Genomic DNA, 12,101 nt, shown 5'->3' on the forward strand with positions numbered 1-12,101 from the left:
ATAGACGAAAAAAGACTGAATGAACCGAAATGAACCAATTAGACCGAACAGACCGAAATGGACCATAATGGACCTAATTGGACCAAAGCCGCAGATTTCTGCTAAATTGTTAACTCTTTAATGGGCCACAAAGCATTGCCAACTTACATGATCCAAAGTTCAATCAAACAATAGGCTTAGGGTTTAGCCCAATATTAGTATCAGTATCACTATCAGTGTATCAAAAAATCAAAACAGAGCAAAGTATGGATAAGCCCTTCTCAATTCAACACAACATGTTCTCACTCGCGCACTGGCACGTGAACATAACATTTTCAGAGTATCATCAGTATTAGATCAAACACAGACCCCAGTTTATCCATACAACTCCAACGTGGCACAATGTCATTGAACTATATCCCATCCACGCAATCTATCAGCCACAATATCTCCATCACATTTGAGAAAAGCCAAACCTCACCACCATTACCAAATTTTCATTTCTGATTCAGTCACTCTCCTCTAGCTCAAGCATCAGCAAAAGCAGATAAAGAAACAATGGCTGCAACCGTATCAACCGTCATAGGCTTGGGTAGCTCCTCATTATCATCACCTTCTCGGGTCTCTGCACCTAAGCCAACATCCCTCACTTCAGGTTCTCCTCAAAACCTCTTTAAATTACATTATATTTGGAGAACAACAAGAACCATAAAAACAACTTAGTTTATTTTATTTTCAGATTTACATGATGAAACATAAGAACATGAAACATGTACATGTTTAAAAAGCTTTGTAATTATAATCTTATAAATTATGCCATCAATTATTTCTGTTAGTCTAAGAAGCACAAACACTTTATTTAGAGTGTATAGCTGTGTTATATCAATGTCACACTGTCTGTTTTATGTTATAATTTTTCAAAAATTGTTCGTGTTACCGTATTGTACCCATATTCACGTGTATCCATGTCCGTATTAGTATTAGTATTAATTATTATTATTATTATTATTTGTTGATTTGTTTTTAATGTTATTTCATAAGGCTTTTTGAAGTCTACTGTGACGGTGAGAAACCCTCTGAAGCAGGCACGTGCTTCGGGAGGAAAGTATACATGGTAAGTAGTAGCAGTGAACTTGTGTTTGTATTGGTTTTATGTGATGATGGTAATCAATATATAGAGTAATATATGTGACTGATTATGGTTATGGTTTGCTCTTGTGTGTGGACTGGTTGGGAAAATTAGTTTCGACAGAGATTGGCTGCGCAGGGATTTTAATGTGATTGGATTTGGGTTAATAGGGTGGTTAGCACCATCCAGCATACCTGTAATCAATGGCAAGAGTTTGACTGGCCTCTTCTTCGACAGCATAGGAGCTGAGCTCGCTCACTTCCCCACTCCTCCTGCTCTCACTTCTCAGTTTTGGTAAGTACCCTATTGTCTTTTTTTTTTTATTTTTAACTAGAGTAACGATTGTCACACATTGTACGCATACACATGAAAACACGCATAAAAAAAACATGATTTCACATACTTGTGTATATAGCTGTGTTCAACAATAATTAACATATTTACTAAGATTTTGAATGTAATTTCGGTATATAATTAAAAAGAAAAATTGGGATAAATAATTTTTATTTGGTAACATTCTAACATATCTATGTACAAGAGTAACCGAATTTCAAGATCTTTCACCTATTTCCCAATAAGTTTTTTTTTTTTTTTTTTTTGTTAATGAAATTTAATGTATAAGCGAATGGAAATTTTAATTTAATAATTATAGTGAAGTATAACTGTATAATTTAATAATTATATGAGACTTAATCCCAAAAAAAAAAAAAACACACTTTATAATAGATCCCAATGTGCAATATTGCACATTGGGATATATTATAAAGTGTTTTCCCTCAACGGGCCAGAGTTGAGAAGAGTGTTGTTTATTTTATTTTATTTGGGCAGAAGAGCTATGCTTCTAGGGCTTTATATTAAATCGGGGTGACAATAGCAAGCCTAATTGAATGCAAACAGTACTCTTAAGTTGTTGGGCTAATAGACGAAGCTGATTAGAAAGCCCAATTGATTGTAAAAGAAAAGAAAAAGTAAAAAAGAAGGTCCCACCGAGATTTGAACTCGGGTTACTGGATTCAGAGTCCAATGTCCTGACCACTAGACCATGGGACCCTTGCTGTTAGCGTGTCTAACAAAATTTTATATATTTTAAATTCTTTCCATCGGACCCCATTAATAGACAAAATATGTTCCTCGTTAACTTTATTCAATACCTCTTTTCAGTTCTGTTAATGTTTCATACGACTTGGTTTTTTTTTTTTTTTTTTAATATTTTAATTTATGACCAGGTTGTGGTTGATTACATGGCACTTTGGTCTGTTCGTCTGCCTTACTTTTGGGCAAATTGGGTTCAAGGGAAGGACCGAAGACTACTTTTAAAACTAGTCTCTTTTGACTCTCTCTCTCTCTTGACTCTCAATTCTGTCTCTCTTCTCTTGTATTTATTATGATTCCTACTTCCTTTTCTCTTTCTTCTGCCTGTTTATAAGAAAAACTGTCTATTTATTTCTTCAACGTAGTTTAATATTTGTATCTCCATGTTGTGCCTAGCTGCTAAGTGAAAACAAAAAGTTGTGTACCTGTGTTTCCTAATTCCATTTCCCGCTCATTCTATTTTGAAATCCCATTAAGATTTTTCCTTTTTTGGGTGTGAAAATTTACAGAGGAGGATGATTGATAATACCAAAGAAAAACAGCACAAAACAATACTTTACTTTGAATGACATTTACTCCAATCATGTTATTGTCTAAGGATTTTGGAATCTGTCCTCATTTGAACAAAAGGATGTACCTTGGGAGCAAAGAAAAAGATGTTAATTTGAACTTAAGTATTCCCCACACCCCCACCATCCCTGAGTATATACCTTGGAGCAAAGAAAAAGTTGCTCTTTTAAAAGTTTCATGCATGTCCAATAATTTGGGATGAAGCAGCAGTAAGAGCAAATGAGAAACCTACATCTAGGACACCTAATCAGCCCATGGGAACTATCATAAATTGGAAAATGGATCTAAATCCAGAGCTAATAACTTCAAGAGTAACAAATTGGGACATTTAGTGAATCAAAACAGTTTGACTCCATTTGTGAAGAGATAGCTTAATAGCAGCACTAGGTCTAAACATTTTATAGTTCAAATTGTATTTTATAAGTTTTATAAATTGACGTGTCAATATTTTCTTATTAAATCACAATGTAACAAAACTATCAAATATAATTAAAAAAAATTAAGAAATTTATGTTATTATATTTTGATGTAATACTAATTACGTTGTCTACTCAGTTTGTTTTGTGGTAAAATTAGGAATTGTTTTAGTTGTAGTAAATTTAGGAGTAGTTTTAGCATACCATAGTAAAACTACTATAGCATGCTTCATTGCTTCACAATTATGAAGCTACTTGTAACTAGTAAGAAATCCCATTGTCTTCTTTGTTTAACTTTAGCTTCCACAAGAAAGAGTTAGCACAATAATGATACCATTTGGCCACTAACTTGGTTGAAACACTTAGCAGTCACATATTGATTGGCCAAACTTTTCCACGACAATATTTTTTTTACAAGTAATTCTTACAAGTAATTATTAGATATTTTCGGAGTGTAGTAGAATTTTTTTCACCCACATTTATGAATTATGATAGATTTTATTAATCAAATTCATGATAAAATCTGTTATAATTGTGAAATAAACAAACACTATGTTATTATATTGAGAAAATACCTAATAATTTTCTTTTACAACAAGAAAATCCCTCCCTATAACTTACAAGGAAATAGATCCAAACGCACGAAAGATCACAACTTTTTCTCCTTTTAGCTATAGCATTGAAATGCATGGTGCGAAAGATTGCAACTTTTTTCTCCTTTTAGCCAATGCATTTAAACACATGTCTGCAAGTGAGGGAAACATAGAGAGAGCCCAAAATCCAAGTGATCCATTACATGGACCACCGTCATTTGGAAAAAGAGATAATATATAGAGCACTGAAAATGATGGGCCAGGTGGGGCCTTTAAAATCTAACAGGATGTAGGTGTTTTTATAAAGACTTTGGAAAGGATCCAAATCCAGCGAAGAGACATCCCTACGATTTTTACGAATCCCATACCATTGAGCCGTTAGCGAAAGGCCCCACCCTCGTGCAAACTGATTGATTGATTGATTGTTTCAAGGGGTGTGATGTACTGTCATGGATGGGAAGGATGCTCCACAATTATTATTCCGTACTTAAAAAAAACTTCTCCAACCCTTTATTTGGTAGGAACCCCCCTTCTCTTTTCTACTATTTCCCTCATACCCTGCACATTCATTTATTGTAGATTAAGTAATACCAAATTTTTTTTTGTTCATAATCTTTTTTACAATGGTGAAATGTAATTGAACTATTGAAGTCTCCTACTCTTTTTCTCTCACTATATTTTTCAATTACCATTTAGCTTTATTTACAGTATTTTTAATAAAAAAATTTCAATTTCAACTAAATAAACTGTTTTCAAATAGACTCAGAGTAGTATTTTATGCTGACCCACTTGCTAAGAAATAACTTGATATGGAGCAGGGCTTTGTTGTGTTTGATAGTCTTCCTATGGACCTCTCACCTCTGTATGCTTTTATTTTATGACACTTCTAATTTGTACTATGAGAGGCTCTACCCTAAAACTGTTGAGTAGTTTATGAAAGCCGTTTTTCTAGCAAAAAAAAAAAAGTATAAAGGGAAAAAAAAAAAAAGTATAAAGGGAAAAAAAAAATCGATGTTGTAAGTGAATGATGATACCTTCCTTTATTTCATAATCATAAGAAAGGATCTAATATACAATTTATAAATGAGAAAGAAATGAAGGGAGAATGTTTTTTTTTTTTTTTTAATTTTTTGGTTTGAAATTAAAGGAAAATGTTATTTTAATGAATGTGGTGGGTGTCATTTGTAAGTTTGAATTACCTTTATGTTTTTTGTTTAAATGTATTGATTTGTAAATATCCATAATATTATTCTTTTAATCAATTTTATTACATATATTATTTTGTTAATGAAACAAGCCGAGTGATTTCAATAAACATATTGAAAACAACAATATTGAAGGGAATATCCACGAAATTTCCAAACCTGTGAGATGCAAAAATAGAGAAAAAATATATGCCAAAGAAAAATAATCACACATAAGACACTATTTATGTAGCTCAGAAAATTGTCTACGTCCACGAAATTGCAGAGATTTCACTATTTTCAGAAGAAAAAAAAACAAGATGCGGTAGTACAGTTTTTCTCTCAAATAACATACAACCCCAATATCTAAAACTACAGTTTTTATATCATACGCACAGGATTCACAATAGGTTACAAAACAGGCCAAAAAAATTTCCCGAGGGCATTGCCCCCAAACCGCCAAGGAGGCTTAGTCCATAGAGTGGAGGCTTACCGTAACAACATTATTTTGGATCATGTCATATTAAGGATCAAACACTAGCAGCTCCACGTAGAGTGTAGGGTGGTCACAGGACCACCCTGACTTGGAAAAAAAATTAATTATTATATGTAAATTTTAAAAATTTTATAATTTTTTATCCTTAAAAAATATTTGGGACCACCCTAAATTTTTTTAGGCTCAACATAATTATATTTTAGACAAAATTTAGCAACAAACTTAATTGTAGATTAAGACTACAACTCCACTCAATTTTTTTTATTGGATGTGAATTTTGGCAAATCCACTATTGGATTACATTTTTTTTCTTGAATCCTCCATACTTGCAAAATTTGAAAAAGATCAAATATCAATAGCTATGTCATCACTCAAATCTTTAAATTTCAAATTTTTGTCGTCTAAAACTATATATAAAAAATAAGTTTATAGACTAAATAGTAAATAATTTCTGATTGACATCAAATTTGATATGTGTTTTAAGAACATAAAGAACATACAATTTAACATTTTAATTTTCAAAATATGTAACCATGTTAATTTGTTTAGTGAGAGTTGTAGTAAAAGCCCAAGAAAATTTTATGAAACTAAAATTTTGAAAAATATATAATTTGTGGCATTGATAATGAAACTATCATGCAAAGATTTCAAAATAAAAAAATTCAAAAAAGAAATTGTAAGACTTCTTTCTTTGTGTGTGTATGTGTTTTTTTTTTTTAAATAGTCAATATATGAGGTTCTATTTTTTATTAAATTTTTTCTAATTTAAGTTTCTTAATAACCACCCTGAAAAATATTCTAAGAGCTGCCACTGGGATCAAACACAACTAGGCTTCACAAAACTCAACAAACATATATCCTAAGAATTATAAAATGACTACATACTGAGACAACTATAGCCATGAACTGACTAACAATGTGGACGGTATAGGAGATGTCATGTAGTCATCCAACATGTTGACTTGAGTTGTGTGGTTATTTTCTCGAGTGGACACATGATCAACTTGGGCTCACTTGGAACATTTTTGAAGTAGCATGGCAACAAAAGTGGGCGTAGTACGTTGGAGGAAAAGGGCAAATCCTTAATAACATGTAGAGACTGAAAGTCTATATATTTTGAACTTTGTGTAACACTATACAAGAGGATGCGTTATGTAGACATGCATATGAATATTGTACAAATAGTAGGAGTGAAGTACAAATAATATTCAATAGATTAAGACTTGTTAGCTAGTATTTTAACAACAACAAAAAAAAAGGAAGAAATTTGGGAAATTATTTAGTCTTATAAAAAGAGTCATTTTTTTCTCTTACATGGAGTGTATGCTCTTGTGTAGGACATAAAGTAGGCTCATATATCGAGTGAGAGGAGAGGGAATGACTCCTATAAAATTGAATAATTTATGAGGAACCTTCACTATTAATTTAGGTTAGGTTTTTTTTTTTTTTTTTCCCTAACCTTAGGTTAGGTGATTCATGTACAATGTATATGAATGATTGTCTTTGGCTTTTGTGGTCAATAATTGTGCAATAATCATACTTGGCTGGAATTAGAAGGGGGGAAAATTAAGGGAATATGAAATGGTTGACTCAATTTCTCTGTTCAATTCGTCATATAAATACTTTTCCCCCAAAGTGTTATCAATTAATTGGAGAATGGAGTAAATGCTAGTTTTCCTACCAATGAGAAAATCAGCCGTTAATTATGCACATAGTAATGACATGAAATTGATGTGATTTTGGTCAACACTTGTGTCCATGCTGTTTCTCTCACCCATCTAAATGTAACGTGGGTTTCCCCCCTTCTACGTTGGCAGAAACAATGTATTTATGGAATTCATCGTATTAGTAATGTTGGTGTCACATAAAATAGCATGCGGACAAGTTGTAAATAGTACTGTAGTAGAAATATGATGATAAATTCATATGGACAATTTGTGGCACAAGTTACATCATTTTATATGGCACTAGCATTATTCTCGTCAGATTAGTGTTTAGACAAACACATTTATATTTTATTGACAATAATACTGAAGATACGCTGTAATCATGAAATGAAACCCCGAAAGAACATTCCAGCTTAGATTAGATTAGAGTGGTTATAATATAAAACATGGAAAAAAAAAATTCGCAGAACCTAGTCAAGATTCTGATTTCTGACCGTCCATTCCCTTCACATGCACGTCCCTGATTGAATGCACTTTGGCTCACGTGTCTGCCACGTCCTGTTCTCCCTTTTAATCAAAAACCAAACCCAACTCATTGTTGAAGATAGAGTACTTCTTAGCATTTAGCATTAGCAACACCACAACCCCATTTCTGTGTCACACACAAACACAACACAGCACAAAACAAACACTTTGCTTTGCGTTTCTTTTCATTTCTTTCCCTCTTAAGATTTCTGAAAAAAAAAAAAAAAAATAGGGAAAGAGAAATAAAGCAAACGACGAGTGGTACTTGTACACACACTCTAAAGCCTTCCATTTCAATCTATCCCATCCACATTCCATTCTCTTATGACAGTTCTTAAACTCTTCCCCAACTTTCTAGGTGCCTTATTAGATCTTTAAAGACTGCCAGATGTTCCACACTCAGAATCTTTGACAGCCACTTTTGTTTGCTAAACTCAAGGCCAATAGTCCCAAACTTACCAAAAATACCAAAAAAAATAAAAGTTCACAGTCAATGTAAACCCACCCCATGATGAAACTTTAATACCAACCCCAAAATCTTGCAAAATCTTGAAAATCCCAGAATTGGGTCTTCAAGATTCAGTGAGAATTCTACAAAATAATAATAATAATAATAATAATAATAATGTCTTGTCAAAGCCACAACTTGGAGGGAAAGACAGTGACTGCAGAGTCAGCTGAGAGGGTGTGCAAGATCAGAAAGCGAGGCTGCTCATCTTCATCCTCGTCTTCTTTGGTCCGTAGGTACAGATTCAAGCGAGCAATTCTGGTTGGAAAGCGTGGCGGGTCTAGCACGCCGTTCCCTACGTGGAAAACAAGCGCGAGATCACCTTCATTGGCCATGGAAAACGCTGAATTTCCAAAGGTTCCAACTTCTTCTTCTAAAGGTAAGCAAGTGTCACTGTCTGCACGGAAACTCGCTGCTACTTTGTGGGAAATCAACGAGGTTCCTTCAGCTTCACTCCAAGGGGTTAAGAATAAGAATCATAATAATAGTAATATTGAGAAGCAATCAAGCAGAGAGACACAGCCTAAATTGTCCTACCCTTTCTCAGATCCATGTCACAGTTCTATCTCAAACTCAGAGCCAGAGGTGGGTTTCATTTCACCTTTTTCTTTTTTAAGATTTAAGTTTGGCCATTCATATTTCAGCAAGTCCCATCACAAATTTCTCGACCTGATGTGATGGCAGGTTGTGATTGGTTTACAACAAAAGTAACGTAATTAAAACAGACGTTACAGTAATAATCACCATCTGTCATTTCAATAGTTGTGAAATTTATTATGATTGATCATAGGATTGTTGCACATATTTACATTTGTTCTTCTTTGACACTGAACTAACAATCAAATAGTTTTTCATTCTTGGTAAAATTGTGCAGAGGTTGGAGCGATCTGGAGGTGGCGGTAGCAATCAGAAAAGAACATCAGCCATATCTCACAGGCTTCAGTTGAGTGATTATTGCTTGAGAGGGTTGGATTCCCTTAGCAATGCTAGTTTGATGGAGGTATTCATTTTTTCATTTATGACAAGTTTACGAGTCACTTTCAAAAGCTACTCTTTATTGTTTTTTTCTTAGGAGAGAAATAATAGTATGAAGGTGACATAGATAACGTGTTGTGATAGCCATTCAAATCAAAACTTGTCTGCCTAACTTTTTCTGCTAGTGGTCCATTATCAGTAGATTTCCGCATCGTCGTTTTCAATCGTTTTAAGTGAAGTGAAAAAAAGAGGGTAGCCCCTCTTCCCACCCCAAAAAGAAAGAGAAGAAATCATTGATTAGGATACGCTCCTTTACTTTTTTTCTTTTTTTTAGATGAATGATAAGGATGGTTCTTCCTTTGAACTCCACCATCTTAATTGTCAATGCTTTGAATTTAAGACTTCACATTTAACAAGTTTAACCAAATAGCCATATATGTTTTCCCTTAATTTTCTATGCGTATGAGTTGTATTTAAGCATGTCATATGTATATATTATTTTGAGAGAAATTGGGCATGTTGTTAGAGCACGATCTTGTTGTTTATAGCAAAGTTTGTTATTTGTGAGCATATCTATAACATGTTAGGATAGTGTTGGAGTGGGATACTTGGGTCTTGTTACTTCGTAAGAAAGATTTATTTCACAAATGCAGATAGAAAGGCATTCTCTTGGCAGGACTCATGGAATCAAGACCCGTTTAAAGGAGGTCAGCAATGTTCTAACCACATCTAAGGAGCTTGTAAAAGTTTTGAGTCATGTTTGGGGCATTCAAGAACAGAATTCATCGAGCATGTCTGTTCTCTCAGCCCTACACGTTGAGCTTGATCAAGCACGCAACCAGGTGGACCAATTGATCCGGGAACAAAGGTCTAATCGCAATGAGATTGAGCATATCATGAGACATTTTGCAGAAGAAAAGGCATCGTGGAAAATAAAGGAGCGAGAGAAGATTCACAATGCCTTAGCATGCATAGCAGAAGAACTTGAGGTGGAGAAGAAGCTTAGAAGACAGACAGAGAGATTGAATAAGAAGCTTGGTAAAGAACTTGCAAATACAAAGTCATCACTGTCAAAAGCAACGAAAGAGCTCGAGAGGGAGACGCGTGCAAAAGAGATTTTGGAGCAAATTTGTAATGAGTTAGCCAGAGGTATTGGAGAAGACAGGGCCCAAGTAGAAGAACTAAAGAGAGAGTCTGTAAAAGTTCGGGAAGAAATGGAAAAGGAAAGAGAAATGCTTCAGCTGGCTGATGTCTTGCGTGAAGAGAGAGTGCAGATGAAGCTCTCAGAAGCTAAGTATCATTTTGAGGAGAAGAATGCAGCTGTGGAAAAGCTGAAAAATGAACTTGAGGCCTACTTGAGAACTAATGTATGTAAAGAAAATGGTGATGGTTCTCCAAAGTTTGAAAAGATCAAGGAGCTTGAGGCTTACTTGAAGAAGATCAAATTTGGATCATCTCAAATTGTAGAGAAAGAACACGATGAAGGGGAAGTTGCAGATGGAGAAGAGTGTGAAGGAGATGAATCAGCTGACAGTGATCTTCATTCCATTGAATTGAGCATGGACAATGACAATAAGTCTTACAAGTGGAGTTATGCTGGTGGAGATGATGCTCAAAATGATTCAAAAAGGGTAATTGATAATGAATTCAAAGGGAGGAAGTCTATTTCTGAGAAAATTCAATGGGGAAGCATTTGCTTAAACAGGGGAACTTCCAATGGTAGGAAATTGGACTTGGGGCGAAAAAGTAGAGACAATTCAGATGGGTTTGATCAGGAGAGATTATCGGAGTTACTTTCACAAGCTCAAACACAAGATCATGACGACGAAATAAAGAGATACAGATCTGTTGAGGATCTTAGAGATCACATTTTATCTGGTTCAAAAATAGCTTTGGTGCAAAGCTTTGCCACTCCAACCTGGCAGTGGGACCAATCTTTGCCTTTGCAAGGTTCTGACAACGAAGCTTGGGAGAGTTCAATGGTGTTTCAGGGAGATGATTCAAAGCCTAAGCTAGAAGTAACAAGAGGTGAATGTCAAAGAAAAAGTAATTGAAGACTATGAATATTTTTTTTCCTTTACTTTCTTCCCACTGACCTATGCATTGCTTGCACAGTCGCATGTTCTCAAAGGTGTTCAAAGTTTTCTTATGTCTTAATTTGTGTCATTGAATTGCCAATAGATACAAAACAAAAATGTAGATAGAATCTCATAGATGTTTTATGTACCAGGTAAAATTTATCTGTAAAAAGCCTGCTATATGCCAAGAGTACCTTAGTTTTGCAGTATTTTTCTTCACTTAGAATGTTCTGAGTAGCCTTGGTTAGAAGAAAATTCGCACTCAACTCGTCCAAACAAAGCTGGATATCAATTAGAGGTGTTTCTTATATTTCTAAAATAAATTCGAAAATTCCATTCGGCAGAGTAATCAGGAAGGTGAGGTACTTGTTTTGGCGCCAAGAAAGGTCAGGTATCAAGAATTACAAATGGAGCAAAATATTAGAAAATTAGACCTCCCAAATCAAATTTTGAAGAACTGATTACTTTTAGGAAAATGCATTTTACTTTTTGCCAAGCCAGAGATATATTTTTTAGTACAGTTTATGAGTTTACTAAACCCAAATTCCAATAGATGAGTCCAATCGCTTTGAAGTTATGATTGCACACCATGATGCAGATAGATGTGTTTAGCATCTACAAGAGGCTTTGCCAGGTCGACTCCAACATGTGGTCAGGCTAACATTTGATAAGAATGGTAGATGTTCCTTGTTTTGTAGGCAGAGGCACGCTATTAGTCAATGTTGTGTACATTATTATCGATTCTATGATTTAGGAGATATTCTTTGCTGTCTTAACTTAGTACCATCATGCATGTGAGTTTATTCTAACAAATTTTTTTAGTGTTTTTTAAACCAAGTTTCTAAGAGTCCAATAATGTACATGTATTCAATATTGGCGACCATGTCAA

The 12,101-nt window shown here is 34.3% G+C and overlaps 2 protein-coding genes and 1 non-coding gene across 4 annotated transcripts; 2 read left to right on the forward strand and 1 right to left on the reverse strand.

Annotated features, from left to right (window-relative positions):
• The first annotated feature begins 351 nt into the window (after positions 1 to 351).
• Positions 352 to 2,667, forward strand: LOC142607755 (photosystem I subunit O). The gene is made up of 4 exons (XM_075779365.1): positions 352 to 634; positions 1,021 to 1,093; positions 1,223 to 1,402; positions 2,335 to 2,667. Exons 1-4 carry the CDS (start codon positions 538 to 540, stop codon positions 2,423 to 2,425), a joined length of 441 nt encoding a protein of 146 aa, XP_075635480.1. The 5' UTR covers positions 352 to 537; the 3' UTR covers positions 2,426 to 2,667.
• On the reverse strand, positions 2,087 to 2,158 carry TRNAQ-CUG (transfer RNA glutamine (anticodon CUG)). The gene has a single exon. It is a non-coding gene; the product is annotated as a tRNA-Gln (tRNA).
• Positions 2,668 to 7,540: 4,873 nt separating the features above from the next.
• On the forward strand, positions 7,541 to 11,561 carry LOC142608420 (uncharacterized). Of its 2 annotated transcripts, none has more exons than XM_075780195.1 (3): positions 7,541 to 8,744; positions 9,007 to 9,159; positions 9,788 to 11,561. In XM_075780195.1, the coding sequence occupies exons 1-3, from the start codon at positions 8,277 to 8,279 to the stop codon at positions 11,186 to 11,188; spliced, it is 2,022 nt and encodes a 673-aa protein (XP_075636310.1). In that variant the 5' UTR covers positions 7,541 to 8,276; the 3' UTR covers positions 11,189 to 11,561. The 2 variants fall into 2 exon arrangements, with proteins under 2 accessions (XP_075636310.1, XP_075636311.1); XM_075780196.1 differs by having other exon boundaries at positions 7,543 to 8,744; positions 9,034 to 9,159.
• Positions 11,562 to 12,101: the final 540 nt, after the last annotated feature.

Source organism: Castanea sativa, chromosome 8, assembly GCF_040712315.1.
Source record: "Castanea sativa cultivar Marrone di Chiusa Pesio chromosome 8, ASM4071231v1".
In the NCBI taxonomy this organism is placed as follows: Eukaryota; Viridiplantae; Streptophyta; class Magnoliopsida; order Fagales; family Fagaceae; genus Castanea; species Castanea sativa.